Source organism: Rhinolophus sinicus, chromosome 1 (genome assembly GCF_057876585.1).
Source record: "Rhinolophus sinicus isolate RSI-liver-muscle chromosome 1, RSI-T2T, whole genome shotgun sequence".
Classification (NCBI taxonomy): Eukaryota; Metazoa; Chordata; class Mammalia; order Chiroptera; family Rhinolophidae; genus Rhinolophus; species Rhinolophus sinicus.
The window spans coordinates 162,813,327-162,841,308 of record NC_142501.1 but is presented as its reverse complement, the minus strand read 5'-3'; the positions used below and the strand labels follow the sequence as shown (position 1 = coordinate 162,841,308).

General features: G+C 33.8%; 1 protein-coding gene across 1 annotated transcript in view; it reads left to right on the top strand.

The window, feature by feature from the left end:
- The window catches only part of ANTXR2 (ANTXR cell adhesion molecule 2), a 141,274-nt gene that overhangs the window by 79,868 nt on the left and 33,424 nt on the right, over positions 1 to 27,982 (top strand). Inside the window, exons 13-16 of the mRNA XM_019720146.3 lie at positions 2 to 46; positions 1,529 to 1,621; positions 6,635 to 6,802; positions 7,106 to 7,186. Coding sequence (XP_019575705.1) covers positions 2 to 46; positions 1,529 to 1,621; positions 6,635 to 6,802; positions 7,106 to 7,186 — 387 coding nt within the window. The remainder of the gene's footprint in view (position 1; positions 47 to 1,528; positions 1,622 to 6,634; positions 6,803 to 7,105; positions 7,187 to 27,982) is intronic.

Sequence of the window (27,982 nt, the reverse complement as noted above, 5' to 3'; positions counted from 1 at the left end):
GGTTATCAAGGATCCACCTCCACCACCACGCCCTGCACCAAAACAGGTAAATGAGTATCAGATAAATGACGACAGTGGTTTTTTTTCTCAATTTAGTTATTATCCCCAAATTTGACCAGTTACATTGTTGTTAGATAACTATGATACCTATGTATTGGCTTTTGAATTTATAAAAAACAATTGTTGTTTGTCCTCTTCTGATTTCTCTCATGTGCTAGAGGAATGAGTCCTTCATACATTGATAAACGTAGACTGACCATCGAGTTCAATCCTTTATAGAGATTTAATTTACTTCGTAAATCAATAATTCTGATGTCACTTATTTTGTTTACAAAAAGTTGGAAAATCCATACTGGCAGTTTAAAGATATTACTTTCTTCAAAATGATTTTTATAGTAGTCGCCCTTTTCCACTGTTTCCCTTTCTGAAGTTTAAGTTACTCGTGGTCAACTGAGGCCTGAAAATATTAAATGGAAAATTCCAGAAATAAACAATTCATAAGTTTTAAATTACATGCCATTCTGTGTAGGGTGATGAAATCTTATGTCATTTAGCTCTGTCCTGACTGGGACGTGAATCTTTTGCCCAGTGTATCCATGCTCTGTACCCACCTGTTAGTCACTCAGTAACCAGCCGTCTTAGTTACCAGATCCACTTTCACACTGTCGCAGTGCTTGTGTTCAAGTCACCCTTCTTTTACTTAATAATGGCCCCAAAGTGCAAGAGTAGTGATGCCGGTAGTTTGGATATGCCAAAGGGAAGCTGTAAAGTGTTTCCTTTAGGTGAAAGTTCTCAACTTAATAAGGAAAAGGAGAAAAAAAAAAATCTATGATGAGGTTGCTAAGATCTATAATAAGAACAAATCTTCTATCCATGAAATCTCTTAATTTATAGATTAAGCTTTAGCACAGGTATGTATGTATAGGAAAAAACCTAGTATATATTATAAGGTTTGGTACTATCCACAGCTTCAGGTATCTGTTGGGGGTCTTGGAACATATCCCCCATGGATAAGGAAGGACGACTGTACTTTTATATTGCTCTGTTTGTTAGCCAAAATTGTGTTAGCAACCTGAAATATGAAATGTACAGTTGTTATGGATTTTCAAAGCTTCTCAACTGCCAATCTTTTTAGTACAAACTTCACAGAGTTCAAACTTACATATATGTTGATGCTTCTAATGATTATTAAAATACTGTCTAATTTTAATATTGTATCTTTTTAAATATGAAGTGATGAATAGGGAAAAACAACAACAAATGAGGCTCATAGCAACTTTTGCTAACCGAGTTTAATAAGGAAGACTCCTAAACTTGTGGAAAGGAAGGAGTCCTCATATTCCATAGAACTCCACCTGAAATTTATGTGTGTAAGCACAAATATGGCTACATGCGCTATATATAATTTTCAGTACATTTCTTCTATATCAATGGCATTGTTCAGAAAAATGGTTAATTGAGCCAGTGCTGACTAAGCAATATTTTAAGAATTTAATTTAATCAATGTTTAAAAATTGTATCTACATAGGAGGAAGAAGAACCTTTGCCTAACAAGAAATGGCCAACTGTGGATGCTTCCTACTATGGCGGTCGAGGGGTTGGAGGAATTAAAAGAATGGAGGTTGGTATCTTTAAAAATAAAATAGAAGCTGCTAATTTGGAATATGTATTCCTAGAACTATTAAGCCATGGAAACTGTGCTTTTTATAATTCAATATCACAATACATCCATTGTTCCTTAACACTGGGTCTTTTGGGGATATTTTTTTCCCTATGGAATCATCTTAGCCATTTCAAAACTGTTCAAGAACTGACTTCATTAGTCAAAGAATTTTGTTGATAATATGTTTGAATTCTAAAGGGCAAAACAAAGTTAGGGTTTTTCTTACTATTTTGGAAAAAATTAGTACAGAGATCAACTTTGAAGAAGCCAACCACTTAAAAATTGTAACAATGTTCATCTTTGAAAAGATCCAACAGTTATGTACTATTTGGGGAGAAAATGTTAAAATAGTCAATAATATGGATATGACCTCATCACAGATGTAGAGGAAGCACATTTAAGGCTTTTTAAATACAGCTTTTAGTTACCACTTATGAATGATCATAATTAATATTAAATATCATTTATAGGATATATTGAATTTTTTGACTGGCTCAAATTGTGGAGTAAATTGAACTTTAATATTATATCTTAAAAAATCAAATGAGGTCTTCTGACCATTACAGAAAAATTTTCAAAGTGATTAATTAATTAATAATAAGCAATCATTGCCAGCACTGAACCCTTAGCAACAATTTAGATAGGCCAGTGTCTCACCCCAACAAGCAATTGAAGGGATTTTCTGATTGATATATTGACTTTATTATTAAACACAGATCTTGGTATTTTTCTCTTTATTAGTTATCCTTTAATTTAACTTCTTTATAAGGAGTTTTTTTTCTGTAGTGCAGTTATTACACAGGTCTCTTACTCTCATATCAGCTTTGTCCCATTACTGCCAGAAAAAAATCAATTAGCTAATTAACTAATTAACAGCCTCACAACTGTTGCAATTTTCTCTTTTTTATACATTTCAATAAAATTCAGATTCCCAAGGAGAGTTTCCCCTTTTCAGAATAAATTTCAATATTTTCAAAAGAAACCCAGGCCTACTTAACATGGTTGTCATTTCCAAAATGGTTATTCGAGTCATCTGATAGTGATTCTCACTTTCTTGAGCACATCAATCTTAAAATAATTCCCATTTCCCTGACAGCTTGCCACTGTATTGCTGAAATAGCCTCTGAGACAAGTACCCCATTGACAATAAGCCATAGAAAAGGCAAGTGCTAGAAGCTGTTAAGTTTATCTTTTAGAGAAGATATTGCATATGTGTTTGCATGTGGGTAATTGGGACTATCAAGTAGTACTGAGAACATGGCTGAACTAGCTTTTCTTGTTTGATACAGAAGATAGGTCATTTTCTTTCAGCTTGCCTTTGTTGTGTCATTCTAGGCTTGGAGGGCTGGAAAAAAGTGGATTAGATGTTCCTATGTATATAAAAAATATACTTGTAAATAAAAGTGTTACATATGGGTATCTAAATATGATCTGTCACAACCTATTTTTAGTTTATTTAGACTCATTCCAAAAAGATGTAAGAAGAAAAAAAAAGATTTGACAGGATATACCACAAAATGTTAGAATAGTTTCTTCCAGATAGAGTGATCTTCAATTTGTGCTATATATTTCTGTTTTTTTTCTAAACTTATTTGACATTGAACATGCACTATTTATATTTAGAATAATACATTTAATTCCATTTTGAAATTCACACGTGTAAAATATCACATGACAACAAGATGTGGGTGTGTGATGTATTAGTATATTTTAAATGAGTAAATAATGTTCTTCTTAAAAACACTAGGAATTATGCCAGATTTTTGTTAGTTCAGTATTACAGTGTTCCAAAGATTGAACTATCTTTCTAAAAAAAAGAAAAGCTTAGGCATGCTCAAGAAAGCCAAGGGCTCATGCAATTCTTGAATAATTCACATTTCAAGTTTTAAGCATTGACTCTTAATATGTGAAATTATATTGCCCATCCTGTTCATTGAGGAAAATTTATGAAAAGGACTCACCCACTTTTAATAAATTGAGGTCTATTTTAGCTTTATGTAATTCTGGCTACATTTTATGGATTATTCCATTAATGAGTTGGAAATGGGAATGAGAATGGAAAAAAATGAGAAAGTAAATGTGGGAAATACAAAGGAGACACAATACATAAAAATGTGCAATAAAAATTGAACTGAGAATTAAACGTCGTTAAACTTTCTCAAACATGAACATACTTGAACTTGGAGAGGGAAAATAGACTATATAATCTGTTTTAAAATTATGCCTATTCAAACTTATAAAGTATTTCCCTTTAAAAATATACCTTCAACTGAGGGAAGTAAAAGGAATTATAGAAATTATGAGCACATTTGAATTACAGAACAAATCTTCATAATTAATGCTATTTTAAGCCAGTATAGGGATTTTACCTAGAAATTTTGTTTTACTCCTCTTTTAAATTAAATATTTAAACACTATGGTAATGGAAATGTGCAGAAAACTGGAAATGAGCTGATGTTAATAACAGCTGTTAGCACAACTGATCCACAATACCTAATAACTTCAAATGTGCGCTTCTGCCAATTCAGCGTGAAACTGTTTTTGTTTCTTTCCTCGATTCTGAAATTGTTCCTTTATGATATAAGCTTCTAGTCATCCAAATATGCTCTGGAAATTATGAAATTTCATTGTTTATCATGCAAGCCAAGTAGAGTTGAAAGAATTTAGCTATCAAGCTTGCACTTACTTATTTATTTGTTTTCATAGTTGAAAAAAAGCCAGATAGATGAACTCTGCTAGGGCTCCTTTAACAGTCTATTCTTGTTATTCTTCTATCCTTTTTGACTCTGTCAATGGGATCAAATTAAAATATTAAAATGTATACATATGTGTATATATATTTAATTGCTTTTAAGAGTTTTAGGAAAACTCTATAACGTATTTCCTAGAGTTAGTCTTTGAGATTGAGTAAGAGAATTGTTGGTTATGTTGTTTGCGGTGATGGTGATGGTAATGAAACAGCTACTTCATAAACTAACACTAATGGATTAATGAGTTTCCTTTAAAACTCAGCAACTATATTTCATAAGTATAGTCCTTTGACAATTGAGGCCCTAGAAATGCCAGATTGGGTTAGAACTCCAGTTTAAGTGGCTTCATGTTCTTTATCTGAGAATGGTGCCAGTGAAAGTTGGAGGGAAAATATGATTACCATTACCTCTGCGATATCAACTGTGAAAGCTAGGCTAGGTAGGTGTATATGTTAAGATCTATAATTTCTGAATAGATCTAGAATGTATCTTCTTATGGTTCTGTTCTGACTTCTCTGAGTTATGATATTCATGTTTACTTTACTGTATTTTTCTTCATTTTCTTCCCCTTAAAATTGAGACTTTACAACTGCAAGGATTTGTATCCTGGTTTTAGGGTTTTGTAGTTCAATACAGCTATTTCTAAAGATTGTAGAAGTTTTCGTTTATCTAAGTGAAGACACTGTGATTTGAGAGAGAAGGTCATTTCTCTGGAAAGAGAGCCAACTATCTAGCTCTAAAGGCTTAATGGTGTTTAAAACAATTTTAACAACCTCATAAAGAACATTCTAGTACCACTGATCACACTGAAAGATACAGATACATTTTAATGACTCAATAGGGTCCACTTGAAATTGAAAGCCTATTCTAAAATTGTAGTAAAAAACAAGGTAAAAACATCTAAGAAAGCCTTATCAAAAGCTGTGAAGAGTTCTTTCTATGAACAGTAATCATCTGTATTCATTCCTACCCACTAACCTCAGGTCATTAAAATGCTTTGGAAAGTATTTAATCATTTTTCCGATGTAGAAATCACTTAACTCTGGAGAGTCATCGTGTGCCCTGGACAGGCCTTCCTGTTTCTTTGTAGAGCTTCACTTATGTTATCTTTGTCATCTTTGAAAATGTTGTTGGTTTTTGAACTTCTCCACTGATCCTCATTGGACAAAGCCTTCCTCTAGGGGCCACATCCTATTCACGTGCCCACACATGAAAAAGTTTGACTCAGATTTAGCCCTTAATTCTTGTTCATTGAAAAATAAAGAAAACAATCATTTGACCGTGTGGTTTTTCAATGTCCAGAATTTTCAGAGAACGGAATTCCCTAAAATCTGTGGAATTCCCTAGTGTCCCTGAATTTTTCTTTTCAAGGCAGAGATTTTTTTTTTTTTCCAGATTTGTCTTCCTCAATGAAAAATTGATATGTCAAGTAACCATACTCAGATGAGCTCAGGAACTAATGACTGAAAGTTACTTTACAAGGTCAAGCTTTACAAAAGTAAGGAAAAATCATACATAATTAGTTTACTTCCGAAGGCTAAATGTTTAAATCATGTTATACCTTACTCAGACTTGATGAAAAGTTTGGAAGGAACAATTAACTCCTTTGTGTAAACTACATTTATCACATTCAAACCTATTTGAAACTTTTAACCCATTTAGACTACTTGTATTCAATCCCTGCCCTGCTACTTACTAGTTTTGTGGATTTGGGCGTGTCACTTAACCCCTCTCTGTCTCCGTTTCCTCATCTGGAAGGAAAAAAAATACAGTATCTTATTGTGTTTCTGTATTGACTAAATGCAGATCAGCACATAGTAATCATTCAATAGATGCTTATTATCATTATTGTCATCTGTTTCCCCCACTGCCATCAGTATATATGGGTATGAGTTTAGTTGGAAGGAGAACCTACCTAATTAGAGAACAGAATTACACATTGCCGTGCATTTCTCATGTAAACCACAAATTAACTCCTCATTTGAAATAATGGAGAAACAGTTGCTTCAAATTTTAATTGACCCTTTAATTTAAGGGTCTTTTTTCCCCCCTAGGATCTTAATATCAAATACATAAGAAGTGGTGAGAAACCTAATAAATCTCAGAAGAGGAAAAATTTAGTTAGTTTACTGACTCATCTTTTTACTTTGCAGTGGCAAATTGAGCTTGTTTTCCTAGGACACTGTGTGCCTGATATGAGTATTTCCCCTTTGTTTTAAAGGTTCGTTGGGGTGATAAAGGATCTACTGAGGAAGGTGCAAGGCTAGAGAAAGCCAAAAATGCTGTGGTAACAATTCCTGAAGAAGCAGAGGAACCCATCAGGCCTAGGCCACCTCGACCCAAACCCACACACCAGCCTCCTCAGACAAAGTGGTACACACCAATTAAGGTAATTGTTCAAATTTTGTGTAATTTAACTGAACTTCCCAGAGAAACTGTAACTGTTTTAGTCCTTCCCACCCTCCAGCTATCTGAAGGAGGACCAAGCTACATCAAATACCAGACATTCATTTTGCATGACAGCAACTGAATACTTTCTCAGCACCAACAACCTCCTTGTTTATTTGTTTAATTTATGAAATATATTGAGAGTAGAAAATAAGGCTTTTCCTTCTTCACTGTAACCCATTTATTTATTCAGTAAACAGAGGTTGAGTCTGTTCTCTAGGAATTTACAAATCTTTGTCTTTAGGGTCGTCTTGATGCACTCTGGGCTTTGTTGCGGCGGCAGTATGACCGGGTTTCCCTGATGCGACCTCAGGAAGGAGATGAGGTTTGTTGTGGGGATGTGTTGGGAAAGAGCTGATCCCTTGGGTCCATATAACTAAAGTAGTGAAATACTCAAAAAGAATTTAAAGCCCTCATTCCACTTGAGGAAGGAATTATTGTCTCATGCAAATTACTATTAAAGAGGGTGCTTAATAAATTATTATCTATTGTTAGAAAAGATCTTCAAGCCGCGATTTTACACAAGTCCCTTTTCGAGTAACACATATAAAAAGTATAGTCCATCGTACACATGGTTTAATAAGCACACTCATTGTTTCAGCCTTTGACTTGGACGACATCACATTCTGAGGTTTTACCCAGTGAGAGGACAGACTGGGGAGTAGGAGCTGAAGTCTTTCTCTAGCATTTACTAGCAACGAGGCCTGGAGAACACGCCTCAGAGCCTCCATTTCTTTAGGTATAAATATGGTATTATCCTGCCTCCAACAGTGGATATAATCTAATTTCTTAAATATATGAAAGTGTCTTTAAAGTTATAAAGCATTATACAAATCTGCGATGGTGATATATATGCATATATATGTATATATATATACACACACACATATATATATATATATATATATATATATATATATATATATATATAAAAAACACAAATACACACACATACTCACATGTGCATTTTCTCTACCTAGGAAGTCTACTTGAAACTTTTTTGGTTTTGGAAATTTGTCTAGAATTACTCCAGTTTTATAAGTTTTTTAATACATTAGCACTATTTCCTATTGTATCAATGTAAGAAAAATTGTTTAAAACCTTTTAATATTTAACAATGGGCAGGTTTGGTTCAGAGACACCATTGTTAGTGATAATCACAGGATGTTTTCATTGTGTGTCAACATGATCATTTTTATGTGTGAACAAGTCCATGAACTTTTTCGCTTTAGCTTCAGAGGACTTTAGGTTCATTCAAGTCCGAGAGGCTATTTTTTTTAAGGATGAAATAATTGATGAGATTCATATTTACTTTACAGTGCCAAGCTAAGCTATATTTAGTATTATATGATTCTACGATTCAATTTGAGAAAATATTCGTAGAATATTCCCAGCAATTCTTTTACTCTTTGTCAGGATCACAGGTGGAGAGGACCAGGTAGGTTATGAAGCAGACTCTTTCATTACCAGACCACTATGATTAATAGAATGTTCTTATATTTAATGAAATTTGTGCCTCTGTTTAAACACATGCATGATTTGGAATTCTGCCTCTGGAACAACATATAGAAAATCTACTTTTCCTTCAACATACTTTATGTTTTGTTTTGTTTTTTTTCTACATTGTTATGTTTTAAAATAGTTTTTATGACATCTTAGTTTCATTCCATTTCAGTTTTCTCTCCCCCCGTCAGACATTAGTTCCTTTGTTCAATAATTTTCACTTTTTTAAGTGTTGAGTATTGTGCTATCACTGTAGATGCATTCGCCAACAGAAACAGTGGTTCCAGCACTCTTGCCGATACTTTATATATTCTTTTAACTCTCAGAGTGAAAATTTAATTTTTAGTCTTTAATCATTCCTACTAATTTTGATTTAATTCAAAATAAGTTTTGGATTAGAAATATGCACAAGTAATGGCATCAGAAAATACTGAGGGATGGGTACAAACTATAGTCTTTGCCATTAAGAAACCTGAAATTTTGGAAATGAGATACATACAAAAATATTTATTCCAGAATGTAAAATAGGCGATAGTATAGTTAGGTATCAAGTACTCTTGAGTGTGTAGAAGAAGAGAGATGAACTCTTCCTGGAGGGATTTGGGAATGCTTCTTCAAAAGCAGGCCTTTTGTCTTTGAAAATGAGTAGGATTTCATCAGATGGAGTTGGTCGAATGAGCATTGCCACTGATGAAGCATCATGAGCAAAGTCTCTGAGGCAGCCAAGAATACAGTGATTTGTGGATTACTGGGTAGTCTGGAGGTTGTGGCGTAAAGCCAGAAAGATAGGTTGGGAATAGAAAAGGTCTTTTGAGTTTGGATAAAGTGATGTATTTGGTTTATAAATGATGCATTGCACTCATTCTTTCATTCATTGAACAAATGTTTATCTAGTGCCGAACATGTACCAAGAACATTGTTAGATACCAAATAAATTTAACATTCTTCTTAATTATAGTGCTAGAATATTCCACGTGTTGTCTTAACAGGTTAAATTATTTATTCTTCCATGATTGAAAACTAATGCTTCCATTATTTGACCAAGATTTCCTTTGATTTTTAGTCATTTTGTTATACTTTTGTTTAATATAGTCTTGAAACCTTTTATTCTAACTCTTGACATCAAATTGTTTCAAAATTCAGAATTTTCAGATTTTAAGGAATCTGATATAGTCCATATACCATATTTATGTAAAGTAGCACCTCCTGATCACATTCTCCAGACGTCTTGCTAGGAAAGTATTAATTACTAAAACTGGATAAAAATAAACTATTAATATAAGTAGGCTCAAGTTAGTTCATGTAGGTTTTGCTTCTAAATGAATTTTGGTGACAAACTTAGCACAAACTTTGTTTTCAAGTATTTTGTATTTCAAAGTTTAGATAAAAGATAGTAGACCTTTGTTATGTGTGACTAAAACTCCAAGTTTTTCCAGTCTACACCTATGTATGCTATTTATGATTTTTGTTTGTTTTTACTTAAATGCAGCACTTTAAGCTTAGTAAACTTAAATCAGTTGTTGGTTCATTTAATTGAATTTATTTTTCTATCAAATATATATTATGGTTCTATGTGTGTTTGACACAGTCTGACTTAATCTTTCTTCTTAATACCTATTTTTGATTTACTGCTTCCAACATTTTGTCACCTGCAAATTCTTGTCACTTATTTCATGCCACTTTTAAAACCTCCGTGTTAAAAGCATTCTATGAGAGCTTTTCCCCACAGGTTGATGCTCCATAGTTAACTGACATTAGTATGATAAAGCTGGGAACCCCAATTGTGCAATCTCAGATTAGCATCTTATTCACAAGACTATTTAATACATTTTGTCAAATTATTTGCTGAATTTAAGGTATAATGTATATTTATGTATTCCCCAACCAGTGATGCAAAGTTGCTTGATCATGGAAATCAGGTGAGCTTGGCATGAGTTGCTCTTTTGCTTCTGTTTCTTGCTAGTGATCCTTCATAATATTTATTATTTTTTAAGCTGGGGTTTGATATGAAATCTGTAATTATCAGCATATAACTTTTTGCCTTTAGACAAGGAAAGTCTTTGCCCTCCCCCCTTATTTCCCATCTCCCATTTTTCATGTTTCACAAAGATTATTAGCATATCTGTTTCTGTCAACTCCACATCATCAGCCATGTCCTCTTTATTTGATAGATTTCCAATGTAAACGTCCCATCCCACACACATACATAACTATAACCTGTATTTTTTCAGATATTACATTATAGTATTACATAGCAAAAATCATTCTAATTCTTTAGCAGAATTAGTATTCTGAACATTATTAGGATAACTGAAGAGTTCCATTTTTTTTTTTTTTTTATATGTTTATGTTTCAGAAAGCCATCATCCTAGTTTGGTTGCATGGTCCTTCCTTCCTTCCTTCCCTTCCTCACTCCCTCCCTCCTTCCTTCCTTCTTTCCTTTCTTCCTCCTTCCTGTTCTTTGTGTTGGATTTCCTAGGTAAGCCGGGGCATAACCATTGAATGAGAAAATTAGTCTTGGAGTTATTTTGATTGCTTTTTAAATAACCACATTCATCTGTGATAGGGTTCCACAGCATCAGGAAGGGAAAAATCCTGTCTTCAGCCTTGCTGCTGGAAACCAATCAGCACCTGCTTAAACTAAATTAAACATTGAATTCAGACTGCTCATGAAAGATTTCATGTGTATATGGACATACACGAGATGTTCGTTGTCCTTTGAAACTGTTTATCACTTTTATATCACAAATCCATTTTTCCCCTTAAATATTAGGAAATTTATAAATAGTATTGTGTCAGCTTAGAATTAGATACATTGATTCCCTCTAAAAACGTTTGTCTCTGTCTATCAAATAATTAATTGGAACAGGTGTTATTAGTTATTCAAGGCCAGTTACTTTTAAAGGAAACTTTATCAACATATAAATTGGTGAATAACTTTTGCAAATAATTTTGTTATTTTCCTGTGCTTAGAAAGGCTTGTGTGTGTTTACAATTGATTATGCTTCTTACCAACTATTTGTATAATGGTATAGGAGGTGTGTGTGTGTGTGTAGGTGTGTGTGTGTGTACATTGTAGATATTATGTAGACTTCTGGGGAAAATATTTTAGTTGGAATTGGATGTAGTTATTTATATTGTCAAAAAAAACAACAACACGAGAATGCTTTCTCATTTCTGAATTTTTAAAGGAAATAATAGTTGCTCTTAATGCTGCTTAAGATACAATAAAACAATTGTTTTCAGGCTGTGGCTGAAATTACAGAACCTATGTCTATTTACAGCCACGTTTTCTGCCTTGGAAAACAATCTTGTCATTTATGTATAAATTGTTTACTGCAGATTCTGCCTCTTGAGAGTTTAGTTTAATAAACAAATCAGCGAACGTAGAACTAAACCCAGATTCACGCACATTTACTCTGCAAGTCTCATCACTCTGAATTTCAAGCCAAATGCTCTCCTTTTATGGCTCAGAGGCCGCACCGGGCTCATTTGCAGAAGAATTCACTGCTGAAATGAAGTCCTTGATCAAGTAATTGAAGTTAAGGCACAAAGTATCAAAGCGACGCGAGCAGTCTCCCCGTCCCTCGCTCCCGCTACCTTTCGGCTCCGCCAGCTCCTGGAGAGGTGGCAGGGTCCGCGGGCTGCACACACACCAGGCATAGGCTTTGATTGTGGCTGCGACTCCTCCGAGTCATGAATGTTTCAGCGCACGGCGCGCGAGATTAGGGCCGCACGTCCAGGTGTAAGCTAGCAGGTTGTCGCCGACATCTGTTTGCAGCAGCGGCAGCGGCCTCCCCAGCCGGCTGCGCGCGGCCCGGTTGTCAGCAGAGGTGGTTGAGAGCAGCAAAACCGTTTTGGTCTCACACTCGCTGCCTGGAGGCCCGAAACACCAAAGGTAGGAGTAGGGGTGGACACAGCTGCGCTCCCAAACTTGCCTGAGGCACAAATGAGGAGATCTAATGCAGTTTGACTCCGTGGCGGTTGGGAGATGAGGACGAAAGCCACTTCAGAGACAACTTAACGCTGCAACATCTGCCGCCAAGTTTCCAGGGAGTGACGGGGGACAGCAGGTACGGATCGAAGTCTCCACATAAACAGCCTCCATTAAGCCATGGACGCTTTTGAAGGGCCTCCATCAAACAGGCTGGAGTCCGCAGCAGGAGTTTGTTTGGTTTTCAAAGCAGTTTTGTTTTTGCAGTAACAAGGTAGTTTATAAATGATGCATTACCATGCGTTCTTTTTAGTATTATTATTATTTGAAAAGAGAGAGGTAGAGAAGCAGAAAAGCAAAGAAAGAAGAAAGCACAGCACTAGTTTTGGAGTTGTTCCACAAGCCCATTAAATCTCCAAGGAGCTTCTTGGCTGTAATTGAGGTTATGTTCACCTTCACACCGCAATCCCTCATTCACCAGTAAGCAGACATACATTTATATACTGCAGGAGAAGAATCCTCGTAATAGTAACACCCGTGAAGTACACCCACTGTTTGTTTTTTAAACTTGCATCACAGGGCTTCTTCTTATTACATGGAGGCAAAATGGAATTAGTTGGTTTTTTTTTTCAGATGGATGTACATGTTTAGTAAAACAAAATTTAGAAAATTGCATTGACTTTAATTTTCTTCCCATTTATAAAGGCTTCATACCTATAGTTGAATATTAAAAATACAATTTGAAGTCAAAAGTAACAATTACACATTAAAGGATTTTTCTGTTTTGAGAGGGTTTCTTCCTCTACCACCTAAATGCAGCCAGAGGGAAAAAACAATAAAGTAATTTTCTCTGCAAAGAACTCATAATTGTGCACACACACATATAGGACATAATTTAGTTCAAATATTAGCCTGACAAGTGAAGCTCCAGGGTATGGTGAGATAATAAAGACTCTATGGTAATGTAAACTCTATTATCTTTAATATAATTTAGGCTCCCTCACTTGAGCAAATAGCTGCATGATGACTGTGAGATAAAGGAAGGTGTCAACTTAAAGGTATCCTTTGAAATGGGAGTAGCTATGGCGCAATGGTCAGAAAGAGGTGTGACAGTTTTCATCGGGTGACATAAGCAATAAGGGTGCATAGTGGATTTCCAATTAAGTTAAATTTATTATGTTGAGAGGACTTTAGCTAATTATACAAATATAATTTTAATTTTTTTGAAATGATTAATGGTAGCTACTTAAAAAGAAAGTCCGATCTGACAGAATTCAACGTCAGTCTTCGATTTGAAAAACAGAAAAAAAAAATCTACAGAAAACATTTTGAGAACATAGCACAGGTTCACTTAAAAGAGACCAGAGTAGCCTGATAACCTCAGCGGCAAATGATTCACGGCTGGTCCTCCTGTTTGCATCTCGAGTTCTAGATTTATGTTCACGCCTCTGTCAGTGCTCCTTCTGAATTCTTATGCTCCAAACAGGCTGGCCTCACCCTCTTTCATGGTGGCTTCTTTAGGGAGTCTAACCTCCCAAGGATCACTCTGAGCTCCATCGTGCTTGCAGATCACCCAGCGCTCAGTGCTGTCAGCCTCTTCATCTTCAGACTGAATGAACGTCCTGATCGCAGGGAGATTGTGCCACACAGCCTATTAAGTTCCTACCACATTGGCAAACTGTAAATCACTTGTGGGTGGTTGCAAGCAGACTGAAACCGTAACTCAAATGATTCGATATTTCAAATATTTTCAGTGCCTGGAGTTATGCTGTTAATGACTGCATTCTTAAACGTAGTTTTTAGGTTCTAAATATTGTGTGTCATGTAACCAAATTTTGTAATAGATTTTAGGGTCTGTAAGAAAACCCTTTACCTTAGCGTGAGTCAGTACAATTGTACACAAAATCCCCACTGTACTTTCATACCTTCCCTTTTTTGCACTTAAATGAAAGAGTAGAAAAAAATACCAGAATTTTTGAAACCTGTAAAGTGATTGCTTACCTTTTAATTCTGTAAGATCTGAAATTTTATATGGCCCTGTAGGCCAATTATGATGTTACATCACTAGGAAAAGGTACCACAGGCTTTTCTGTCTTTTATGTTATCTTTCCTATCTCTTGTTTTTATATTTCAGGGCATCCTTAAAATACCTTAAATATCCTATTTAAATTACTATAAGTAATTAACTTTGGTTTATACAAACTTGAAAGATAATTTTTTACTAGAATAGCCCACATCATGAACATGCCATTACCACTACAATCCCAATGACTGATCTATGTGTGTGTGTATGTGTGTTATCATGATTAATATAAATATATGCATATATATTTTTTTCTGTAGAATGTATTTTCCCAGTGTGTGTGTCATCAACTGATGTCTGCTTCAGTGCAAAATAGCAAATTTATGAAATAGAGTGCTTTTTTGATACCATTTCTTAGCTTAAATAAAATCATCTATTAATTATATGTAGAAGAAGCCAAGTGTTGACTCAGTTTGGTTCCCTAACGTGAAATACAGAATATGTGAAATTAATAATTTAAATTACCAAAGAGATTTATGTTTTTTTAAGGAAGTATAAATAGAACTTGGCTATATAATTGGTTTGTTTACCCTTCTGCTACAGACATAATTTGTATTTAGTGGTATCATATACATTTTATGTACTAACTTATAAGTTTAGGTAGAGATATTTCTTGGTTAAAATTGATAAGCAACCTTTTGATAACCAAGAGACAAAGATTACTAGATTAGTGTAAATATTCTCTTCTGAAATTAATGCACTGATTTTAGAAATAAACTTTTTTTCATCATTAGTGAGTTTTGGCACACTAAAAGAATACTATAAAAATATCAAGCATTACCATTGGTTGTACAGGGCTAACATGATTTGCTTAGGCTCGATACACAGCTTTGATGTAGAACACCTTGAGTATCAATTACATCATCCATTTGGGAGCAGAAATGTCAGCACTGACACTATTTTTAACCTCCGTTTTTCTGTTTTTGTGTCCTTGATTTATAGCCTTTATATATTTTTAGTTACCGAGGATTAAATTCATTTATTTAAATAAATCACTTTACAATAGCTAACAATTTGCAAAAATCTGTATTATTCTTCATATGTTAAATATACAATTTTCAATTTAGCACTCAAAGGCCGAGTCCAAGGGAAGAAAAAGGTGCATTATTTTGTACACAGTTTATTCTTTTAACAGAGTGCATTACGATGGTGCCTTTCTGTCTGTCAGACCCTACTTATAAGTTCAGTTTTTAAGGAAACCTTCATAACTCAGTTAAGGAAATTGGCTTGAATAGGAAGCTTTTATTGTTCCTCCCCAATTCTTAAAGATGGATTTATATTAACACATTATACAGAAATATACTTTTAAGGACAAATAAATGTCCTTTTTGGCTACATACTTTTCATTTCCTGTTCTATTTCTAAATAAAACGCTAGGATTTTTATAATATACATTTATAATCTATGTAAATCATCTTTAAAATTGTTTCACATAATCTTTACTTATATTTTCCATTAATTCCACTCTGAATAAAATCACAACTTCTAACATTTGAGACTTTGAAAATTTATGTAACTTTGAGGTATAAAATAAAAATGATCTGGTTTTCAAACTTTGCAAGAAATTATGTTTAAGAATACCAATGGAATTGTTTACCATTTTATTTATCTGATTTTGGATTTAAAATGAATGCTTTTATTTCAAACGGTCACATGAAATTTCTTTTTTTTCCTCCTTATGTTTTTTTTTTCCAATTAATGAAGTTGGTATCATTTTTACAAAGTTTTTCCCGTTTCAAAATAATTTTATTCTCTGATATACCTCATATCTCTTTCCTTAGCTCTTTTCACTTCAAAAGTGTGGGAAAGTAATTCAGTTCTAATTTCCTAAACTTTAGATTCCCATAATGTTTCTTAGCAAGCAGATTAGTGTACTGAAAAGAATACATATTATGTATGCATTTTTTCATAATCTTGTCCAGTACTAAGCAAATTTTTGTTTAAATCAAAGTTAGAGTTTTCTAACAATGTGTTTTTTTTTTGTTAAAATCAAGCACTGTTTCTTGCTTACAATAAAATTTTCTACTAGAGCCATTTCCTGACAATTATGATTTCTTAAAGAGTTTATTATGAATTCAGTATATTTCATATTTAAATAGCATTAAGATCTACCCTAGTGAGAACTGTGCACACACACATACACACACAGGCTTATATGGATTTGCAATTATACTCACATATCATTTCATGTCTTAATTGCCTAACAGAGTTAATAAGTAAATCCGTAAAACATGTTTCAATAAAAAATTCAAATAGCACATTTATATACATGGCATAAAGATAAAAGTTCTAGAGTAAAGAGCAATTACTCTCCAATTACCTTTCTCTAACTCTCTTATTTCTCTCCCTTCTCCCTCCTAATCTGGGTTAATTCCTAAGATTTAACCCTTGGTCTTACGTTTTTGTCATGTCTTACTTTTCTGGAGAGCACATAGACTTTCCCTGCTCTGCTGGTATCAGTAGGCACATCCCTTTTAGGCTAACTGTCCTCCGTCCTGAATTCTACTTGCATGTCTCTGAAAGCTTATATGAATTTCCCTTTAGGATGTCCTGTTGTCATCACATTATCTGTGTTTAACCAAACTTACCATATTCCCTATGTATGGTTTTCCAATTTTAACTTTTCTCTCAATTATCCTCTTTTTACCCTTCAGCTGATTTATCTAAGCTGAGGCTCATCTGACCTCATGGTTCCCACAGCTCAGTGAGCAGGGTCAAGATTTTAACTTCCTAATTCTGGGTATGACGTCCTATGCCAACGAGTCACAATATTTCCCAATGATATATACAAGATACTGATTCAGTGAAGGGAATTGTGTCTCTTACTGTCCCTCTTAGTTTTATCATAATTGGTTAAAAATAAAAATGATCTGATGAATGTATGTGTTAGAATCTAGTGATTCTTAAGAGATACATCATTTTGACTTTTTAGAATTTAAACGTTTTTGTTGTCAGGACATGTAATTTAACATCGTGATTCCACCTTGAAACTAAGCTACTGAGAAGATTAAGATATCAAAGCAATTCTTAAATTTGACAAATTTGAATTATTTCTTATAAAGATGTGGCTGAGGATGCTGATACCTAAAAATGTTATTTATATGGAGTGAAGATTGATAATTTTTGGATGATGATTAATTTTTAATCTATAATTAAATCTATTAAACATTTTCTGAGTTATAAAATCATGGCACAATCATTTTCCTTTAGGTTGAATTCTGAGTAGATGAAGGCTTGTAATTTTTGTTAATTCTCTTCATCAGGGTATTATTTTGTTGCTTGCAGTTGCATTCTTCTCATTTTTTTCTAAAGCATATTTAATCTTTGTTTCAATTTGATCCAAGAAGAATTTTTAGTGATTGGAATTCTTGTGAGATCTCTGTTTGTCCCAGTGAAATCATACATTACAATGTCAGTCTTTTGCATAATCATCTTCTGTGCAGGCCTGTGTGTGGCTGTTGCTAGCTTTCAGTATCTCATTAGTCCAGTTTACAGAAACACTGGCTCTTCTCAACAAATAGTGAGAAGAGGGCTGACAATTGAATTCAGTTCCTACTCTCCAGAAGAGGTGTGATGGCTTTATCTGTCCTCCGAATCCAGATTTATGAACTAGTCCTATGCTCCTAACTAGATTAGTTCCTTTTTCATTAACTGCTTAAAGTAGGGCAGCTGTCTGAGCTGTTGGTTGTAAATTTGCTAATGTCTACTTCGTTAAGCTGATATACAAAAGGCAGCAGATAACAGGATCAAACTTTCAGGACCTCAGGTTTTTATAGCCTGAAATGAGCGTGGAAGGGTCCAGAGTAGGGAATTGAAGAGATGGGAGGAAGTATTACATTGGGGACAGGGGGATGACTTCTGTCATTAATCTTAATTAATTGCCAAGAGTTTTAAAGCTGAATTATTAATACTGAAGTTAAGCTCTTAATACACTGTTTATGTTTTGGCATCAGATGCTCTTTTATGAGAGAAGAGGTCTAGGAGGGAGAGAGAGAGACAGAGAGAGAGAGAGAGAGAGAGAGAGAGAGAGAGAGAGAGAGAGAGAGAGAGAGAGAGAGACTTACATAAATATTTTCATTTACATCTTTCAAAGATTTCCCTGGGTTAATATTCAGTCCTTCACATTTTGACAGTTACTGTAGGGTAGTTAGGAATTATAGACAAGTAGCAATAAATCCAAATAAAATCTCTGGGCATAGCAACAGCAGTAAATCTGTGTAATATTACTTTCATGTTTACCAGCATACAAAATACTTCACTGAAGAGGAAATGTCAGATTATGGAGTGAAATAGAAGGCGGTAGAATCAGGAGCCAGAAGGGGGAAATGAAAGGAAGAACAAGGCAAAAGAAATGGGGAAGAGAGATTATTCCTCTGAAAAACATGCAGAGGCCACAGGAAAATGAAGTGTTTATTTAAATATTGAGTTACAAATTATATCTGTGTAAGATTGCATATTCCACTATTACAATCTTAATCATTGGAAATTCAGATTGAACCGTGAAATGACTTAGAAATCTTTTCTTAAAATCTTTCTTTTTTTTCCTCCCCTGGTGGCTGTTACATGCATTTGTTGGGTTAAACTCCCTTTACTGTTAAATCTGTGTTATTATTCTAAGATACTTTTCAATGTGAAATTGTAACTAACTGTATTAATTATAAGTATTTCGGCCATAGAAAAATGCTTGTAATTCTTCAAGGGGAAATCTTTTAGAAAGATGATAAAGTTCAAGAATTCAGAAATGTAATTTCAGAATTAATATGTCATGTTCTCCATACATTTGGACAAAGTAAAAAGAAAAGGTCCATAATGAAAACATACAATACACTAAATTGATTTAGTTTTTACATGTATGTCTTACTTTTGATGACTGTGACCTGAATGTCAGTAGCTAGTTGTAGTCAGTGGCTTGAAATTATTGTCTACAAATTTAAAATTGCAAATTTGGCTTTGAGATTTATATTTCTTCTTTACAGCAGTTTTTCTTCCTTTTATGACCAGCTTTAAATGTAAATAGAAAAAAAACATGAAAATGAAAGAGTATTTATTTATTTTATTTATTCGCCTACTTTTTTGTATATAGTCACTAATTATAGGAGAGACTGCAAAAATCTGCAGGTGTCAAGAATTTAGGTCTTAATATGTTGGCAGTGAAGAGCCCGTAAAGTTTTGGAGCTGGGCAGTAACATGATCAAATGAAATTAGAAGTAGGGTCTTGGACAGTTTGCTATAAATAAATGTATGACAGCAGTGAAGATAATATCTATTTTTTCTGTATAGCTTAGCCCCATATCAATGTTTTTATCTTTGTATGTAGTTTTTCATCGTGAGTCACACAAAAAATATCACATAAAGTTTGATGCAGCAAGTCTGGTGTGGTAAAATGGTTTCCTGGATAAAATAACACTTTTGTTTTTCCCAATAGAAATCACCCTCCACCCTCCTTTTTAAAGAACACCAAGTTAGGTTCACCAGCTATAATAAAAGTCAGAGATTTATGGCTTCAGATATTTTTCTTGATTTGTCAGAGGTTCCTTCTTGCTTTTTAGAAATACTTAGCTGGATAGCAGAAGCTCAGGCTTACAATACAAATGTATGTGATTGTGTGTGTGTTTATGTGTACATGTATGCCTGTCTGTGTGGGGTTGGTTATGTGTCTGTGGGGCTGACAAACCATTGTACTTGCTAAGGGCACTCATGATTTCAGGAGAGGGAACTTCTTTCATAGGGAAAGTTTAGAACTCCAATTCAGATAACGGTCATTGAGCACCTACTGTTCTTAACTATGTTAGTTAGGTATGTTCAACTCTTAACAGTGTTAAGAGTTAGGAGTCATATTATTCCCATTTTACAAATGAAGAATATGAGACCCAGAAATGTTTTGTGAATTTCCCAAGGTTACATTGCTAAAAAGTGACAGAGCCTAGATTCACACCCAGTTTTTTTTTTTAAATTGATTTTCAATTCAGTGAGTGGTCCTTAATGCCACACTGTCTGTCGTGTTACAGTGCAGCGCTTGATTCTTCTCCCGAGTCAGTGAGGGCGATTATGTAGTGAAGTACTTTTAAAATTTCAGTTTTGAATCTGCTTCTTTGGTGAGGAAATGATCAATTTTGTATCTATGTCTGTATTGATAAATTATTTTCAACAGGTATTCAGAATGCAGGCATATTTATTATATATAAAATTTAATTTTATATTTAACATTAATATTATATATTTAATTCTGCATGCATAGATCAATAAAATGCAATATTTAGAAATGGCAAAGTTCCACAGAAAGTCCATGTGCTTCCTGGAATAAGGGAATTTTGCATGAATGAAGGATTGTGCAATTCATCCCCTTCCTGGACTGCAACGTGCACGTCCTATTCAATTCTGTGCCTCCAAAGGAACAAGAGGGATGAAATTACTTATATATTCCATAAGTTGCAAGTAGTTTTCTAGGCTGGAGCAGAAGACTGGTAGTTGGGGAGGTAAGTGATGGGAAGAAGGCAGAATTACAGCAATTCCTAAAGCCCTTGTGGCATTTTGGTAATATCATTACATTAAGAATCAGAAAACTTGGGATCTCTGTACTGTCATTGATGAGCTCCAAACCTAGCACACATTTCCTCATCTCTCTGGTCCTCAGTCTCTCATTTGTATGTAAAGAAATAAATAATTACAAAGACACCCTTGAATTCCAGCAATCATGTTGTTTTATCTAATTCCAACCCAGCCAGCTCTATGAAGATGAAACTTTTTCTGTTCTATTCACTAGGATAACCCCAGGACCTTGTGCACTGCCTCTCAGAGAGTAAGCTTTAATAATCATTGATGAATGAATTTATGTAGATAGAAAGTTTGGTCCATTGTTTACAAGTCTGCTTAAATTCATGCTTTTTAAGTTATTAGACATTTCGTGAGGCTATCAATAATTAATAAATACACATAAACATTTTGCTAGTTACCGTAAGAATTAAAAAGTGATGTGTATTCCTCACAATATTCTGGAACATGTTTGAATAACAATACAAAATATCCATAATAGATAGTTTGCTACCATTATGCTTAAAATAAATTGAAAAATATTATAACTGAATATGGAAGAAAATAAAGATGATACAGATTTAAGAGAGCAGTACATTTAAATTTTATGCCAGTTTTCTGTCTTTATAAGACTTGTCTCTTTCTTGCTGCTTTTCTTCTCAAAAAAAGAGAAGATATTAATGTGTAATGTTAGATTATTTCCATTGTCATTTTGATACGTTGCAATTTTCTGCTTAGCGTCACAACTGCAAAATTGCTTAAACACAAAGTTTCTTTTATTTAATACTGTTATAAGCAACAAAATACTACCGTGTACCGGTCATTAAATGTACGTAGCTACACGGAACTGCTCTCCCATTGGGTCACACTGAAATTGATTTTCCAACTTGGGCTAACAACAGTAGACAAATGCTAAATGAAAATCAATCACTGTGTAAATCAGCTAAATACACTTCTTTTATTAAGTGGCTTTTCCCCCTATAGATAACTAGATGACAGGTAACACTTATGATGGCCTCTAGTCTTTGAATGCTTTTAACATAAACCTCTAAGGACAATGGCTTGAACATCATTTTATTCTTATATTAGAATTATCTTGTTCTTGATCAGTTAAAGTATATTTTAGATATTATTTATAAATATAAAAATTTAGAGTTAATATTATTTTAATCACAAATGCTTAGACAGTTGATATTTCAAATGTATATCAGAAATATTTCATTATGAGTAAAATGTGGATAGAAATAGCAACCTGTTATCGGGAAACACAAACATCTAGCAAGACATGGAAACACAGCAACCTTTAACTTCAGTTTTAGAAGAGGAAAAAATAAAAAATCAGGAAAGACCCCAATGTAACATACACCTTAGGTAATTATAGTGATGTTGGGACAGTGTCAGGATCTAAAACTGTGACTGCCAGCACAGAAAGTCAAAACTTGAAGACAACTAAAAAATTGAGAATATAGTTCTATGGAAGTCAGCATACGTTACCATCATTATTAATATCATCATTAATAATGAAAAAAACAACATAATCTATAGAGCAGCAGCCATGTGCCTGGCACTGTACTAGTAATCTGACATATGTTACTCTAATTCTCAGAACAACTCATGGCAAAGTACTTTTATCCCCATTTTATAGATAAGGAAACTGAGGCTCAGAAAGGTCAGGTAAGTTGCCAGGGTCCTGCAGGTAGGTGGTGAGTGAATGTATTAACTTTGTTTGAACTTTAAACAAGTTATTGGAAATTTTAGTTAACCACTTAAATTCTGCTTTAATTTATGTTTAAATTACTTGGCCAATTATGAGAAAATGTACCACAGTTTAGAATTCAGGGTTTTAATTGTAATTTATGTGCTCATGAGTTAAATTGAGTAAATTAAAATAGTGAAATTAATTGAAAAGGCCAATATAGAAGTGGGAGTTACTAGTAAACTATTTAAATAACATAGGAATCACTAGTGACTATTTAAATATAAAATATCCAAAACATAAATGTTAAGTATTTTAATCGTATTGTTGTAAATACTGGGGTTAGAAAATTATTTGTGGATTTATTTTTTTGGCATCTACAGATAATTACACAGTGGCCAAGGCTTAGGAACAATTATAAGAGACATGATCCTTAAAAAATAAAATGAAATACAAATTAGTGGTAGAAAATAAATCAATAAGTTACTCTTAATATTAAACTTTGAAAATTGATTGTTCTTTCTAATGTGTAAAATTAAACTAGGAAAAAGAGTTCCATCTTGAGGCTAAGATTATGACACAATCCCAAATGTGCTTCATAGCAAAACTCATTCACTATAGAAAAGCTGTAATTTTTAGTTTAGGATACTGCTAGCATAATCATAGTATTTATTGTTTATACTTCCTCTTAAAATCTAGTTTTCAGAATATTCCATCATCATTTTAGACTTCAGTTAAATTTATATTGCATTTCCTGTTTATTTCTCCAATCATTCTCTCTTGCTTGAGTTTTGATCTATGGAGCTACTGGTTCCACTTGTCAAAGTTATCCTTTGATCTAGCTGCAAATAGTGTGCCCAAAATTATCCCCCAAATCCCTCACTGAAATGGTTTGTAAAGTGACTCCTCAGGTACATTAGTGAAAATCGAGGCAAACAGGCTGCCAGCCATTACTTTGAAGACAAATCCCTAGACTGTAAGTAGTGAACACTGAATATTGAACGTCTGAAGGTCTCTTCAATTTTGTTTGCCGTCAGCATATGTGGTTCTTCTGTTCCTTACATGTCATGTGGGGAAGCCAGGGTTGCCTCATGATAAAGCTGTATTTGATCCTGTTACTTTGGCAGGGCATCTTGAAAGACTTCATGCCATGGCATGCTGATGTTATCATCATCATTATTATTATTGTTGTTATTTTGCTAAGAAAATAACTTTTTATCAAACTGTAAGAAACAATGTCTCCCTTATTCTTCAGGTATCATTCTGTATATCCTGTTTCATATAAAAATGTTAATATCAAAATAAGAGTAAACAAAACAAAACAAACAGACTCAGATACAGAGAACAAACTGATGGTTGGGGGATGGAAAAAATGATGAAAGCAATGAAGAGGTATACACTTACAGTTATAAAATAAATCACAGGATGTAATGGTACAGCATAGGGAATATAGTCAATAATATTGAAATAACTTTGTTTGATGGCCGATGGTTATTAGACTTATTGTGGTGATAACTTCGTAAGATACGTGTCAAATCACTATGTTATACACCTGAAACTAATATCATATTGTGGTCAACTATAATAAATTTTTAGAAAACAACAATAAAGAAAAAAACTCCAAAATTAATAGTAATGATAAGACCATTTATGTAACTGAAGGCATAAGAGCAGTGTCCATATAAACTATATTTTAAAACTTAAGCTGTAACATACATACATACATGTATGTAAAACTTAAGCTATAATGTACATACATGTAAGCAGTTTTTCTAATCATTTATAAATATTTACTGCTTTGTTTCTGAAGTCTTTAGGAATAAGAAACAAAACATTGGAATAATTAATGGTATTAATGAAATTATATATAGGATTGCAGGTGAATATCTACTAGAATATAAAATTATTAATGCTAGAATTTTTCTTTTTGGTATGTTGGAAAACATGAGCATTTAAACACATTTCTGACTTGTCTTTTCTAAATTTTTGGTTAGGATGTTTTTCAGTAAAATTAGACTGAGAAGAAAATGAACTATAATCTCGTCAATTGACAATTAGGAAAAATAAACTTTTAAAAAAATTTAACGCTGACTAGAAAGACCTCCCTGCTAGGAAATTATGATCTAGTTGGGGCAAGAGACAAAGTAAAGCCTCAAAAATTAATTTAAAGCAGAGCAAGCAAAATACAATTAGAAACAGAAACAAAAAATAAAATACAATCGAGATGGAAATTAATTCCTAATATAATTTTCTACCATTGCATGGCCTTGAAATCTATGATAATGCCGCTGTTAATAAATACTGTATTTGAAGAGGTAAAATATTTTTGCTTTATAATAGTTCTTACTAAAACATGCACAAATGTATTACAGATAATGTATGATGTGTATTATACAGCAAAGAATGGTTTAAACAGATGTAAACAGATGTATCTCCACAAGTATAATTATACATCAAACAATTTGTAGTTTTAAAGAAATGAACTAGAATTAGGATGTGAAAGGCCTGCCTACAAAGATTAATCATTTCTTCTTGAGCACCCACTATTTTAAAGCAGTCTTTGAGACTGCAAAATATTTACTACACATTTAGTATTTAATATTTAGTCCTTATTAAATTTATAATCTACTCAAAGAACCAAGAATTATAGACAATAAAATAATGAAATATTTAAATATCAGTCCAAGGCAGTAATAAGAGAAGTTGCAAAATTTTTGCCTAATTAATTTCCAAATGAGTGTTGTAGACATTAATTGGTGTTTGAGTTTTTGGAAAAGGGCGAACATTTCAGACTAGAAGTAAAAGGCAATAGAACAGTCCACAGAGGAAGAGAGATTGGAGTTACCTTGAAGGATTTGTGCGGTGAGAGAATGTAAGAAAGTGCACATTTGTTCTGGGACAGTGGCTCAACTATTTTTTCTAGCAACTTCCAAACTATATATAGAAAATAATAGGAAATAAATCTTGGTCATATCTAATTCTGGAGGGTCTAGCATATGGGACTAACACTTAGTAGTCGATATCTGGCAAATATTTATTGCACTGTTTCTCCAGCTTTTTAAACTTTGCCCCACTAGACAAAAATATTTTATTGCATTTTGTTTTCCAGTTTTGTATTAGGATCTTAATGAAAAAAAAAAAAGTATTAGCTTGGTGACAGGCAGTATGCTTTTGGAAAAGACAGAAAAGCGCTGGGCTAATGCAGGAACCACCCAGGGACACCCTGCAGGAGGGCAAAGGACGATGGGTGCCTTTGGAATGGAAATCAGAGTTGAAAATGGGGCCCCTAAAAGGACTTGATTATTCTGTGAGGCTAGATGTATGGCAGGGAGGGTAGGGAGGGGAGAGAGAGCACCTGAGGCTGGAGCCATGGAATTGAGCTTAAAAAAAAAAAAAAGTTGGAAATGCTCAGTAAGAAGTTAGAATGTTGGAATTGGAAGAAAAATCAGATCTGGACATGGAGACTGGATAATTGAAACTGTGGGAGTGTTTAGAAGAGTGAGGATCAGTCTTGTCCTACATTAGGATCAGATGTTTTCTCTCTTATGGGTCAAAAGCAGCAACTGTTTTAACATTTTTTTAAATTAAAAGTAGCATCCTGACCTCTCCTTGTCATGAGGTTTTTAGTTTTCAATTCTGCCATTTTCGATAGCATGAAATATACAAAATCTGAAGTATCTGAATAATCCTCAAAGGAGGAGGTGAGTGAGTAGAGTGTGGGGGAAGGAGGGAGAAGAAAGAAGAAACAGTAACTTTGGTAAAATTCTGTTAAAAAATTTAACTTTTGTAAAATTCTGAAGCTACTCTGTTTCCCTGAAAATAAGACCTAGCCGGACCATCAGCTCTAATGCATCTTTTGGAGCAAAAATTAATATAAGATCCGGTATTATATTATATTACATTACATTACATTACATTACATTACATTACATTACATTACATTACATTATATTATATTATATTATAAGACCCGGTCTTATATTATATTAAAATAAGACCGGGTCCTATATTAATTTTTGCTCCAAAAGATGTATTAGAGCTGATGGTCTGGTTAGGTCTTATTTTCGGGGAAACACGGTATCTTTGGTTTGTAAAATTGTGAAGCTATTAGCTTGCCTCGGCTATTTCAGCAGCTTAATTCTTTCCAGGGACAGATCTGTAGCTCCTGGAGATGTGACCTTTTTTTCTTCTAAAGCAGTGGGAGTTTCAATTGACAAGGGCAATAACTGAGAGATGAGGATCTCCAAGGTCGTGTGAACCATTGTATCTGAAGAAGTGTTAAAGAATGATATGGATGATGATATTTGATGTTTTTAAAGGAATGGTACAAATAGTAACTGTTGAAGTCTTGAATGGACTAGGGAAAGAGTATGAATGAAGGTATAAAGACACTTTTGGCTGTTTTCTACAACTGTTTCTAAGACTGATGATCCAGTGAAGAGCCAGGATGACTGTGAACAGAACGAACAGAAACTGAACAAAATAATGAAAATTGAGTGGGAATTTTTTAAGAATGGAAGTTTCTAATAGTTTTCTAGACTTAGTTGGAACCATGCATATTCACTGATATGATAGCTATTCCAGTCCTTTTGTAATCATAAAATATTAAATATATTCATTATTTTAGAAGTATTAGATCCTAATTCATAAATTATAGAGTTTGTACATTGATGTATTTTCAGCAAAACTTTATGAAAATGACACACGTTCACTAACAGAAAGTGAGTTTAGTCTAATTTCACTAACATGTTCACTGGCTTAGGAGATAACTAAAATTTATTCCATGCCTTCTATGGACCAGCTATGTTACACTGATTTTTCTGTGTAATCTTAATAATATGTAGGTTCCCTTTATGCACGTAGAAGATTAACAAAGGTCAAACAGTTAGCAAGTGGTGAAATTTAAAATCAGAGTTTGATGATAGCAAAGCTTTCACTTACATTACCGTGGGAATAATGATTTGTAAAAGATATAATCTATCAACGAGTAAATTCTTGGGGCATTGAGGACACTGAGATTTCATGTGTGTTTCTATATACAGTAATTATTATTTTTATATTTTAACTGGCTCTATTGGCCTGCACTTTCTCAGGGAGACTTCCATCGAGAGGATATGGCAGTGTGGTCACCCACCTGGGATGGTGACAGCTGCCGCAGCTGAATCCAGCCCTTGTCATCATTAATGACCTGCATTTGACACTTTCTCCCAGCCATCCTTGTTCAGTGTACAATGTATTGCATTAGAATAATTACTACCAGTCATCCTCTATTTAACAGACAGCTCTTAGTCAACCCAGACATGTAAGTGCCATACGCTAACGTACCAAGCCCATGTTAGCTCCTTGTGCTCAACCTATGTGTGGACACCTCTGT